The 12,646-nt window shown below is 45.7% G+C and overlaps 1 protein-coding gene across 5 annotated transcripts in view; it reads left to right on the forward strand.

The window, feature by feature from the left end:
- Positions 1 to 276: 276 nt before the first annotated feature.
- RBPMS (RNA binding protein, mRNA processing factor) overlaps positions 277 to 12,646 on the forward strand; it is a 202,277-nt gene continuing 189,907 nt past the window's right edge. For 2 of the 5 annotated variants that reach the window (XR_009734057.1, XR_009734058.1), the window contains exon 1: positions 279 to 854. Coding sequence is in view for 2 of the 5 variants with exons in the window: in XM_061404395.1 (XP_061260379.1) it covers positions 789 to 854 (66 nt within the window). In the remaining 3 variants the exon portion in view is untranslated. Of the gene's footprint in view, positions 855 to 12,646 lie in introns of all 5 variants that reach the window. The other 3 variants (XR_009734056.1, XM_061404395.1, XM_061404396.1) reach the window with 3 other exon arrangements.

The raw sequence follows: 12,646 nt of genomic DNA on the forward strand, positions 1-12,646 counted from the left end.
TCCAGGTGCCGGGCGGACCCAGCCTTTTGCCCTCCCCCTCGGCCCTCGCCCTCCGACCTACCGCGGAGTCGGGGGCCGGGGTCCGCCGCTTCCGCCCGCCGCCCGCCGCCCCTCCCCAGCGCGCGCCATCCGGCCGCGGGGCCGCAGCCCTCGGCGCGGCCCCTCCTCCCGCGGGGGGCTCTGCCGTCCCTCGTCCCGTCCCTCCGGGCTCCAGCCGGCAGCCCACGTCCAGGGAGGGCGGAGAGAGGAGGAGGGGCGGGGAGGGAGGAGAGAGCGGGGGGAGGGAGGCAGGCAGGCGAGAGAAGGGGAGCTGCTTGGAGCCCGGACTTCCCAGAGCCAGCCAGGAGCGCGCACTCGGCGGCTCTCCGGGTCCCGGCCGCGCCCCGCCGTCCCGCACCTCCCTCCTCCTCTCGGGGTACCCCTCGCCCCCTCCCTCCAGCAGTTGCTACGCCCGCGCCAGCGGCCGCCCCCCAGCCCCTCTCGGCCACATCCCCAACTCTGCGGACTCACTCCCGGGACGCGCGTCCTCGCCCCATCCTTTCTTCCTTCCTGCCTTCCCTCGCGCCCGCCCGCCCTCTCCAGGTCTCCCTAGCGGGTCGCGATTGTCTCCGTCCCCTCCGCGCTGCGCCGGCGCCTCGCCCTGCCCCGTCTCCCCCTCGCACTTCCTGAGTCGCCGGCCGCCGCTGCCCCGACTCCAGCCCGCGGCGCCCGGGGAAGGGAGAAGTGGGCGAGCGCGCCCTCGCCCAGCCCCGCGCCCTAGCCCTGCCCGGCGAGGGAGGACCGGGAAGATGAACAACGGCAGCAAAGCCGAGAAGGAGAACACCCCGAACGAGGCCAACCTTCAGGAGGAAGAGGTACGGAACGGCTCGGTGCCGGGGCGGGGACGACCTGGGACGGCGGCCGCGGGCTCTGCCCAGAGTGTGGGTGGGTGGCCGGCCGGCCGGCGGGGCGCGGGTCCCGGGGCGCCGGGCTGCGCTGGGGAAGGGGCACCGAGGGTTTGGGAATCGCCCTGGCGTGGAGACGCAGCCCCAGACTGCGGCCACGGGATGAGGGTGTATCATCGGAGAGTGTGTTTTGGTGGGTCCACGCGCGTCTGCGTGCCTGAAAATTGCGTAACTTTGAGGACTTTCCCGAGACCTCTGTAAGTATAATGGTCAGCTTTGTTTGCCCCGGATTTTAAAAGCGGAATCGAGAGCTGAGTCCTGGGTGACCTCAGATGATTGGGACCCGGAGGGTTAGCACTTAAGTTCTGCGTCTGGGGCTGGAAGTTGTGGGGTGTGTGTTTGTGTGGTTTAGGGAAAAAACTCGGGGAAAGTTCTCATGAAAAGACACCTTCCGTTCCCTGCCCCCCCAACCCCCACAATATCTATGCGAAAAGTTCTCGGTGAAATATCTTTCCCAGCTAAGGCGTTTTGGATTAATAGATAACTCATCAGCCGCATTCTTCTCTGATGAGTCAAAGACCCCGAACCTGGCTGATTAGTTTTTGTAAATTTAGGGGCGTTGCAGTTGTGGGGCGCAGCATGCTGGAGTTTCCGACTTTGCAACTCGCGAAGTGTTGATCCAGACTATTTTAATAGGACTTTGACGTCTGAGCGTAAATTTTATGTGGTGCGTCCCTAACAACGGTAAAAATGCTGCGGCTGCAGAGCGTTCCTTTGGTAGAAACAAAACTCAGTACATGTAGGGGGCGGGGAACTCTGAACAATCGTTTCAGAATTTTGTCGTTGGGATATTTGCGTTATCTTGTTAAATGCGCTCTGTTCTTGTTGGTGCGTTATCTAGAACCCAGTAAACACTGTTTTCCGCCTACCTTTTGAAAAGCCCAGGAAATTGACTTCTGAAACATTCCAAAAGGAACTTTAGAGTGTATGTAGATGCAAGAAAGTATGCAGTTTAGATAAAAGTGTTCTTACAGAAAGGTGAACTGATTCCTAAGCGGTTAGGGTGTTCAGATGATTATGGAAATACTATTCCATGTAAACTAAAATTCTGATTGTGAAACCCAAGGTTGCGGAGGACTTAATACATTTAAGCCCTCAGCACTTGTAAAATGGAAACTATTTAAAGGGGGAAGACAGAGGAGCGCTCCAAGACCAAGCCAAACATTATGCAAAATAACAAGATTTTACTCTTAACACAGATGTTTGTGGGTGCAACCCAGGTGAAATGCTGTTGAGCCTGAAGTTGCCGTCTCATCTGAGCAAATCGCCTTTATTACTATAAACTGTTCTGAAAAGCATTGTTTTTACATGCTGGTTTTTTAAATTGCAAGTGATGGAATAGTACTGACATTCCTTCTCTCTCAAAAAGGTGGAGACTTGAATTGCAAGTTCCGCTTTTTTTCTTGAACCTCACTGTCTGCTTTCCTATTTTATTTTCCCTACCACTGAAATAACCTTTAAAAATGTAGCTTTTTTTTTTTTTTTTGAGAATGCTGGAGTATTTTATTTTTTATAATTAATAAAAAATGTAGCTTTTGTAAGGAATTGCAATGGCTTCAGAAACCTTTCTGTTTCTTTGGCGATCTGTTGACTTCTAAGGGTAAGACTGTATTACATGAAACCATCTTTCTCTCTTCACCTGAAAGAGAAACTTGTAAAAGTTCATTAGGGTAAACCAAAAACTTTTTTTTTTTTCCTGCACACCATAAACTGTTTGACAGAATTAAGCAGAGAAAACTCAGGTTTTTCTTTTTTGACCTAGCTCAGCTTAACTGCCTGCAGCACTGGCCTGTTCGCCCAAACCCTGGGTGTCTTTATGTGCGAGGCTGTGTACCAGTAAAATCACAGGTGATTCCAATACAATCGCTGTCTCTTAACCTGTCCTGTTGCCTTAAGTCTTTCTTAATGGTCCGTGGTTCCAGAAAGTATCTGTCTTTTTAGCTAGATACTTGTTATTTTAAAAATAAGGGGACAGATTAAAAAATCTTAGAACCCAAGCTGTACAAGAGATGGAGTAGACAAAACAGATACACCGTGAAGGGAGAGGTTTTATGATGTTAAAAATTTGGTAAAAGAAGTTGGCCTCAATGATCTAGGTAATTTTGCCCTAATTCCCTGTTTGGGGTTTATGTTTTGTTTGTGAAAAACTCCTTTTTCCCCCAACCCTGAAAGCCACAAGTAAAACACATGTGTTTGAGTCCCATTAATGTGCTCAGCAGTATACAAAACCACCCGAATGGTCCTTTCCCTTGCCCACCCAGGAATCAGCAGTTTGTCCTCAAACACATTGGAAAGCCACGCAGTGGAGGATTCCAGTAAACAGAACACACACATAAATGTATATATACATAATGACTGTTTTTTAACTTCTGGTAGCCATTGAGCTGATGAGGAGGAGTAAGTCCAGTCATCTTTGAGGGAAAATAGTTCATTTCCTAGATCATCAGGGTTATTTAGACTTTCTCTATCAACAAAATCCAGGTTTTATTCCCCCCCCAATTTAAGTGTGTTCCTTTATCTTCTGGTACATTTCAGCGGCCCACCTCCTGGTTTGAGGGCTTCTGAAGCTCACTCTGAAACAATGATGCTGAAACACTTTAGTTCCATTGCTATAGAAGGAACAGTCTTGAGACCTAGGAGCATTTCTGCAGCTTTTGAAGTAAGGTTGGAAGTTTTTGAGACTTTGGGCAGGATAAAGTCTTCTGCTTTGGGTAATATTTAAAACTTGGAGGAAAAATAATTTTAAGATTTGGCTAGCCAATAGTGCAAGAGAGGATACATCTGGCTTTCTGGCTTCTAGTGTGCTGTACATGCGTATTCCTATGCAACTTGTCCCGGTAAAGAAGAACCGCTTGTCAAAGTCTTTGGCGTCTGAGATTTACAAGGCTTCTGTATACATTTGTGTAGGGCAGACAAGACTGGGTGACTGAATAACAGGGCAGTAGAGCTTTTCTTCCATAGCTTTACAGTTAATAAAAAATTCCTCGAATTTACCTCTACTTTTCGACTAGACATTCTTCTCTTCAAATACTTCACACTTGACAAGTTTCAGTACTGTTAATATGTGAGAGACATAATTTTTTGGCTTGAAGTTCTGTATATTGAAACAGTCTTGTAGTAGATATTATTTTTGATCCCTGAATTTTCAAAATGGAAATCAGATAAATTGGTCTTATTTTTACTTTTATGGTATGCCGTTGGACACTTTTCAGGCTGATTACGAATCATTTCTAAAAGGTGTGTTATTACGTCGAAGCACTGGTGTGTGTTTTCTCCTTAAATTGCTGTGAACATTCGTTAAAACAAAACTTGGCCTTGTTGGAATATTGATCAAAAAGATGTTTGGCAGATGGTGGTCCGAAATCACAAAGTCAGGTGTTGAGAAGTTTAATACAGATCTTTACCTCGCAGTCTACATTTTAAAGTGCTTTGTAATTTTTCCCAAATAACTGGGGTCATGAAGAAAATTGTTTCTGATATAATTGGCACAGAGAAATGTGTGGTGGTTTGATGCGTCAACCTCAGGTTTTCGTTGAGCATTAAGATTAATCAGTATTTTGACCTGGGGAAAATTACCGAATGGTTTTGTACAGTTTTACCAAGTTTGGAGTTTGTTACTCCAAATCAAATCAAATACAGTAAACTTACATTTCAGTCATAAATAGGATTCGGTGACAGCGTTTTGGATGAAAATGTGATGATTTCATAGTAAAGTGATGCTGCAAGACCACTGCCAATATGGCATGCCCTTAGTTTTCCAGAAGTGGTTTTAAAATTTCCATGATAAACCCTGACCCTCACATGCAGTCATCTGTTTCTAAGGGCATTTGTGTGTTTAATGCTCTCATTGGAGATGCTTTCATGTAAATTTTGCAGGTTCATCTTAATTTTCCACTTTGAGGATAGAACTGTGACGTTGGTGATGGGGCAATAAAATGGGAATTCTTGGGCACTGCAATGAGGGCATGAATTATTGCGGCTTTCAGAAGGACTTTGGCGCTCTATGTCAAATTTTCAAGCCCTTTTATTCCGTGCTTTTATTTTTAGAAATTTACCCCAAGGAAATAAGCATGCACAAAGATTTATTTGTAGGATGAATATTGGTTACTTATGACAGACATATATAGAATCTGTGAATTTTCACTAACAAGGAAATTGCTAAGTAAATCGTTGTGTAATTCTTCAAAGAGAATATTATGTGGCCATTAAAAGCCACATTTTAAAAGAATGTACCTAAGTGTATTTACCTTTTTTGGGGGGAGTGGCTTAAAACATTTATTCTCTCAGTTCTGGAGGCTAGAAATCTGGAATCAGTATTTACCTCTCTCTGAATGCTGTAGTAGAGAATCTGACTTAATCTTCCAGTGTCTGCATTTTAATTGAATTAATTCCCATGACATTACATGAAAAAAGTAAAAATGAAAGTTTGCTATTACGTGATGCCAATTTTTAAAAATAATTGAATATGAAGACAGACAATGTGGTGGATTACAGGTCTTTGTATTTACCTTGTGATGCTTTTCTGGTTTCTCTGAATTTTCTGTAATGAACATAGGCACAGAAGCAGTTCTAGGTCTTTGCTTAGAAGATTTCATTAAATACCCTTGCAGTATCTGTAGGTGTCACAAAACCATTGTGCCGGCCACGTTGCATTTTGCTCGCAAGCCTTGCCCCAGGAATCAGGCCTCCATTCCTCATAGCATGTTTATCTCACTCATTTCCCTGTCCTGTCTGTTCCTAGTGATCTTACTTAGCCTGCTCTCCTCGTTCTGACGTTCTTCCTCAATCCATCCACACATATGCTGCCAGATGCTCTGGTGCCCAACTCCGTCAGCACTTGGTGAAGTTTAAATATGACCTTCAAGATTGCTCTTGGTGCTCCGTAATATTCTGCACACCATTTATTTCAACCAGTTTTCCCCTCTCGGGCGAGCTTGAGCTGCTTTCTAGGCAAAAGCCAAGGTTCAGCTTGCATTTTGCAAGATCCCATCACCTGAATGTCTTATCCCAAAGAGATGACTTTCCTCAGATTTCCAGAAGTTATATTCTTCTATCAGCATTTAACTCCTGGATCATTATCTTTAAAAAAAAAAAAAAAGCTGTGCCATCTTACCAGAGTATTTCTAATCCCCAGCACGTCCCCAGGTAAGTACCACCCACACATGCTTACACCTGTGTGTGCACATATAATCCCTGATGAGCAACTTATGAACGTAGGAAATATCCTTACTGGTAGGAGTGGTGGCGATGACCTTGAATAGGTAAGCTCTCAAAAAGCAGCCACTTAACTTCATGTGCAATTTAGAGCCTGTGATGGATGGACCCCCCCCACCCTCCGAAGTGACCTCCCCCACGTGTCACCTGCAGCCTCCCTTTGAGCCCAGAGGCCAGTGTGCCGGGTCCATCTAACAGTGTGGGCCCCTCATCTCCAGGTGCAGCTGGGGCTTCACTGTTAGAATGTGGCGTCTGCTGTGGGATCCATTCTGACCTTTTGGACCAGGGCTGCTGGGAGCTCCGGTTCGATGCGAGAGGAACCTTCCCAAATGAGCCTGCTCTGTGTGACCTGTGTGACTGCCACTTTGGAATGTTTGTGTTCCTTTTCATTTGGCACCTTAGTGTCTGCCCCGGGGTAGGGGAAACGGAATGCAAATTGTCCTCTTGAACAGTGCTTGCTTTGGTGAAAGGAAAAATTTAGGAAGGAATGAAGAGAATGAACCTTAGTAAAAGCTGGGGCAGAAGTGGCAGCCTGGCTCTGTGGGGCTTGAGGCCAGCTGGGACCAGGCCTTTAAAGAGATGCTCTGTTGATTGGAGAGTGTCATCGGGGATGACCTTGTCTGCCTTGTGGGGATAACTTGGGTGTGATTGCACCGACTCACGTCCCTCCCTTTAAGTGTGTGGGGAGGATATTGCAGGCCACTTCAGTGCATTGTGTGTGTTGGGGGGCAAGTGGGGAGTGCCTGACTGCAGAGTTGATCAGAGCAGAGTTGCCTAGTTTGTGGCCTGGTATCTTTGCTGGGCGTCCCAGGTGGCTCAGTGGTAAAGAATCTGCCTGCCAATGCAGGAGACTCTGGTTCGATCAGGAAGATCCCCTGGCGAAGGAAGTGGCAACTCACTCCAGTATTCTTGTCTGGGAAATCCCATGAGCCTGGCGGGCTACAGTCCATGGGGACGCAGAGTCAGACACGACTCAGCGACTGAGCACGCACGCACGTCTTTGCTGAGTGCAGAAAAAAGAAAATTCTGAACTACTTGATCCTGGGAAATTTTCAGAGATCTTTTTAGCCATTCACCCAGGTAAGAATTACTAACTTTTGAGTATTTACTCTGTGCCGAGTACTGGCCAAGCACTTTTATATGCGTCTTCTGACTCATCCCCACAATGAGCTAATGTAGGGATCAGGGCAATGACGAAACTCATCATATGGGGAGGTGACTGACATCCTGAGTGACTTGGGACCTTGAAGGTTCTGAGGAAGCCAAGATCTGGGACAAAGCTCCGACTCTTAAGTTGCTCCTAGGTTTAGTGGAGAGGGCCTTGTGTGCACAGGTACCATCTAGCACTGTGTTCAGTTAAGTGAGGCTGTAGTTTGAGCTGGAAACCGGTCAACACTCTTAAGGAGGGAGAGGGTCATGGAGCTATATCAAAGGAAACTTTTTTTTTTAAAAAAAGAGGTGATACTGGGATATTTTTTTTTTCCAGGTGAGGGAAGGATTGAGGCATTAGGGGAAAGATGGTCCAGTCAAAGGGATCGGGCCTTCTATGAAGATACAGAGGCTTAAGAGGTAAAACAAGCAGGGGAGAAAGGGGAAGTACGGATGATTGGGGTGGGAGAGGGATGGAGGAGTCCCTTCCGCTCCAGGGACCAGCATGCTTCCTGTGAGGGGAGCGGACTTCTGTGCAAGGGGGACGTGGCATCCTGGGATGTTCCATTGAGGAAGTGGATGCATTAGGTTTCAAGGCTAACGCTGCAGGAATCCTGCTCTCAAAATAAGACAGTGGCTGCTGGTGGTGACTGAGCCTGGCAGGGGCAGGAGAGGTGTTCACGGGCTGCAGTAACTGTCAGATGCTCCAGAGAGGAGACTGGTAGCTCCATTCATGGAGCCTCTTGGATTTCTCTTTCGGATGATTAGCTGCATGGTGGTTGTATTTGTAGAAGCCAGAAAATTTACCTTGAAAGGGGAAGAAAAGGCTACTGGGAGGTGAAGAGGTTGGATTTGAGATGCAGAGGTCTGCTCTTGCAAAGAAATTTTCACAACAATTCAAGGTTTTGTGGGACTTCCCTGGTGGCTCAGGGGTAATGAATCTGCCTGCAGTGCAGGAGACATGGGTTCAGTCCCTGGATCAGGGAGATCCCCTGGAGGAGGGCATGGCAACCCACTCCAGTATTCTTGCCTGGAGAATCCCATGGACAGAGGAGCCTGGCAGGCTACAGTCCATGCATGGAGTTGCAAGAGAGACATAGGGACTCAACAACAACAAATAAGATTATGTAGCTGGTCATCGAAAAGGTGGGTGATTATGAACTGAGTGCCCAGAAAATTGGAGAGGGTGTAGGACCCCAGTTCCTAGGAAACCTTGCAAGGGTAGGCAGCAGAAGATGGACAATTGACTTAAAATTTGAAGGTTTTTTTTTTTTTTTTTTTTTTAAGGCATGGTGGGGGGGCAGGGTGAGGGAGAGAGCTGGACATTCTCAGAAAAAGTTAAAGCAATATTTTAAATGCACTCTCAATTTAGGAACACGAAAATGTATTGCATATAATCTGCCTAGTTATACTAGTGTTCAAGATACTTAACCATTTGAAAGGCTGATTTGGAGGAGCCTAAGAAATCTAGGTATATATAGTGTATATTATATCCTTTTATTTTTCCTTTCATCAGCAGTCTTTGAACATTGTTTTCCTCTAAAATTTGCAGTTCATGCTTAGACTTTTACTTAAACTTTTCTTTTCCCAAACCTTTACCTAGAAGGGACATAAAATTTGCAAATGGGTTTGGAAGGTAAAGATGGAAGGCCTGAAGAGGCTTGAGTATTTTTATAAGAAAATCCCAAGTTGCTTTGTTCTTTTTCATTTCATAAGGGTTGGGGGAGTTAGAATGAGTCTTTGGCTAGAGCCCAAAGTCGTCTCTTCTGTGGGTTATATTTTCAATTTATTCATTTCGTTTGCTGCTTTTTTTCTGCTCACAGCGAAGTGTCAGCTTGTGAATAAAGAAATGCGGTCCAGGAATTTAAGAATAAACAATTGTGTTTCTCATAGGTTTTAACCCTACTGCAACCATTCTGATGCACATTATGTAGAATACGGGAGTTAAGAAAAGGAAATGGCAGTAATAAATGCCAATCACACCAAGGAAGATGGTTCCAAATTCCAGGCTGTAATACAGTATTGTTACACAAATTTAAAACGCTGAGGGGTTGCTAACAGCATAGCTTAGTTCGGTTACCCCCTTCAGACTTTGCAAACATACAAAGAAATTTAGGCATCTCAGAATCATAGTGCATCTCATGAGCCCACAAAAAGAAGTTAGAGACTAATTTCTACTTTCAGTTAATCTTTATTTCTCATGAGTGTTTTTGTCTCTTAAACATTCTTTGCTCTTCCTAAATTCTTATGTCACCAGGTAGATATGCTGGCAGGTGGCCAACTTTAAGAAATCCTAGAGATTAAAAAAAAAATTTTTTTCCCCTCAGATCCCCAGGATCCTGTTTTATGAACATTTATTTTTCTGATGCCCACCTGTAGGATGGATAGTTTTGGCCTCATGAGAGAAGGGATGGCTCAGAAAGTGCTATCTTATTACAGAAGTACCAGAATTTCCTTTGTGCTCAGAGAAGTGCTACACAAGTGTAATTACTTTACCCAGCATGTGTGATTTACAGGCCTGAAAATGTGCGAGTTTCCAGAAGCATTTGTTTTTATATACAGTATCCCTCTAAGCCAGCAGGATGTGTTTTGGGCCAGGGAGGGGACACACACAGCCCTCTCCACTGTGACACACACTCACTCACGCTTCCCGTCCTGTCCTGTGCCTTCTGTGGGATGCTGGGTGACGAGAGAGTGAAAATGTCGGTAATTGCTTCTCTGGGCCTTGCTTATCCTGAGAAGAAACACAAGCTGTCCTGGAGTCCAGTCAGCCTCCCCTCTGCCAGATCAGTGTGTCCTGAGTCTGCCTTCTCTCCTCTCTACCCTTCTAAGCCTGTTTCTTTCTTTTCTAGGAACTCCAAGCATTTTCCCAGCAGTGACCAAAACAATAAAAAAGGTCAGAGCCAGTGCTGAGACCATTTTTGTTGCAAACATTATTTTTTAGTCTTCAGAGGTATAAAAAAATTGGAGGGATAATTGAAGATCAGGTGCGTGGCCCCCCGTATAATCAAACTTATAAAAGCTTTTATGGATTCTTGGCACATTGATTCACTAAGCATCTGTGGACTAATGTCGTCTCTTAAGCACTGCACTTTGAAATTTTTTCTTCTGGAGTATAGTTGTTTAACGGTGTTTCACGTGATTCAGTTATCCATATACATGCATCTACTGTTTCAAATTGTTTTCCCATTTAGGTTATTACAGAGTATTGAGCAGGGTTCCCTGTGGTATACAGTAGGTCCTTGCTGGTTAAGTATTTTAAATGTAGCAGTGCGTACACTAAGTGTGTACTTTAGCCAGTGTGCACTTTAACACAATGAGGTGTTCTCATGTTTAGGGATGAGGAAACCAAGGCTCTGAGAGATTAAGTAATTTAAAGTTTTATTTGTAAGTGGTGCTAGGAGCTGAAAATCTCTATAGTGGTATGTGGGGTTCATGTAATCGGGGCCTGCTGGTCTCCCTGACCTCATCCACCAGGAGTCACAGTTTCATTCATTATGCTTCAGCTGCTGGGCCTTACTTAAGTCTCTCCAACATGCCAAGCCTGTTGCTGCCTCAGGGCCTTTGTATGTGCTGTCCTCTCCTTTCCGCCTGGGAAACCATACACCCAGGCATGAGGCAGCCTTGGCCTTCTCATTCATTCAGATCTCACTTCAGATGTTACTCAGAGGGACCTTTGACCTCCAAGTTCAAAGGAGCCCCAAGTTCCCAACCACTGTCAGCTTCCTCTTATTTTCCCCACAGGACTTCTTTCTCACTGATGTTACCTTGTGTACTTGCCTTGTACTCCTGGAATGTGACTCTGGTCTCGTTTAAGGCAGTAATTCCAGCGCCTGGAACAATGAGTGGACCTGCCCAATGCATTTGTTGTTTGTTAAATGACTGGAATACAAACCCACTTGTCAAATTCTGAGGCCTGTACAATACATTCCATCATCCTAAACCTTTTCCAGCAGTTTTTCAGTTCAGTCACTCATTCGTGTCCGATTCTTTGCGACCACATGGACTGCAGCATGCCAGGCTTCCCTGTCCATCACCAACTCCCAGAGCTTGCTCAAACTCATGTCCATCGAGTCGGTGATGCCATCCAACCAACTCATCCTCTGTTGTCCCTTTCTCCTCCTGCCGTCAATCTTTCCCAGATTTTCAACATTTCCCAGCAGTTTTTAGATTAAATCTTAACGTTGCCTTTAAGATGATCACTTCTGGATTCCCATTTAATTACATCAGAAAGGACAATTAGCACATGCTTTTAAGCCAGAAATTTTGGATGGGAAGTGATGAGTCCCGTGGAGATGAAGAGGGTGGGAGAGAAAAGCTGATTTTCACATGTAAAGATCTGCTTCCCCTTGTCCAGTAAAAATGGAAACCGAGTACAATTTCCACAGAAGCAGGAGTGAAGTGTGGGCCGCCCAGATAGTGATAAGTTGAGTGGAGCAGGGTGACTTGGATTCCTGCTTTGCAGATGTGCTGTTGGTTTGCAAAGAGTTAATGTTAACAGCCCAGGTGGAATTGATTTGGAGATAGACACACAGGCCTTTGATTCAGTCTAGCCTCCAGCTCAGTGTGCTTTCTTCGCTTTGCAAAGTGAGAAGGCAAGCGATGCAGGGCGCTGTGGGCTTTAGCTGGCCCTGTTGAGCCCGTGAGCACCTGTGCAGTAGCCCCAAGGCTGCCGCTAATCTGAGCCCTGCGAACCCTTAGGGAGGCACCTCACAGCCACTGGTCAGCCTCACAGACTCAGGAGTTGCTTTTATTCCCTGTAAAACACAACAGATAACAGGTTAGGATGAAAGAAATCTAAGTCATCCTTACTTTGGTCATCGGATTGTCTGTTAATCGAGCCCACGAAGGCACTCATGAAAGGCACTCAGGCCATTGGCATATTCTTGTTTATGGCCTTCAGGTCTAATACTTAAACCTAAACGGACTTTTTATTTTTCTTTTTGGCCACCTGTGCGGCAGGTGGGATCTTAGTTCCCCAACCAGGGATCGAACTTGTGTCCCCTGAAGTGGAAGCATGGCGTCTTAACCACTGGACCACAGCGGAATTCCAAGAGCAAACTTTTTAAACTTTGCCGTCGTCCAGTGTCTGATAGTCTTGGAACCAGTGGTATATAATCTTTTTATTAGTTGGTTCTTGACCAAATAAATCATCAGTACTCTTTAAGATCCCCTGGAGAAGGGAATGACAACCCACTCCAGTATTTTTGCCTGGAGAATCCCATGGACAGAGGAGCCTGGAGAGTCGCAAAGAGTGGGACACGACTGAGTGACTAACATACACGTTAAAAAAAAATTATTACACCTTTTTTCCCTTTTGTAAGGGACCTAGGACAAGT

This window comes from Bos javanicus, chromosome 27 (genome assembly GCF_032452875.1).
Source record: "Bos javanicus breed banteng chromosome 27, ARS-OSU_banteng_1.0, whole genome shotgun sequence".
Lineage (NCBI taxonomy): Eukaryota > Metazoa > Chordata > Mammalia > Artiodactyla > Bovidae > Bos > Bos javanicus.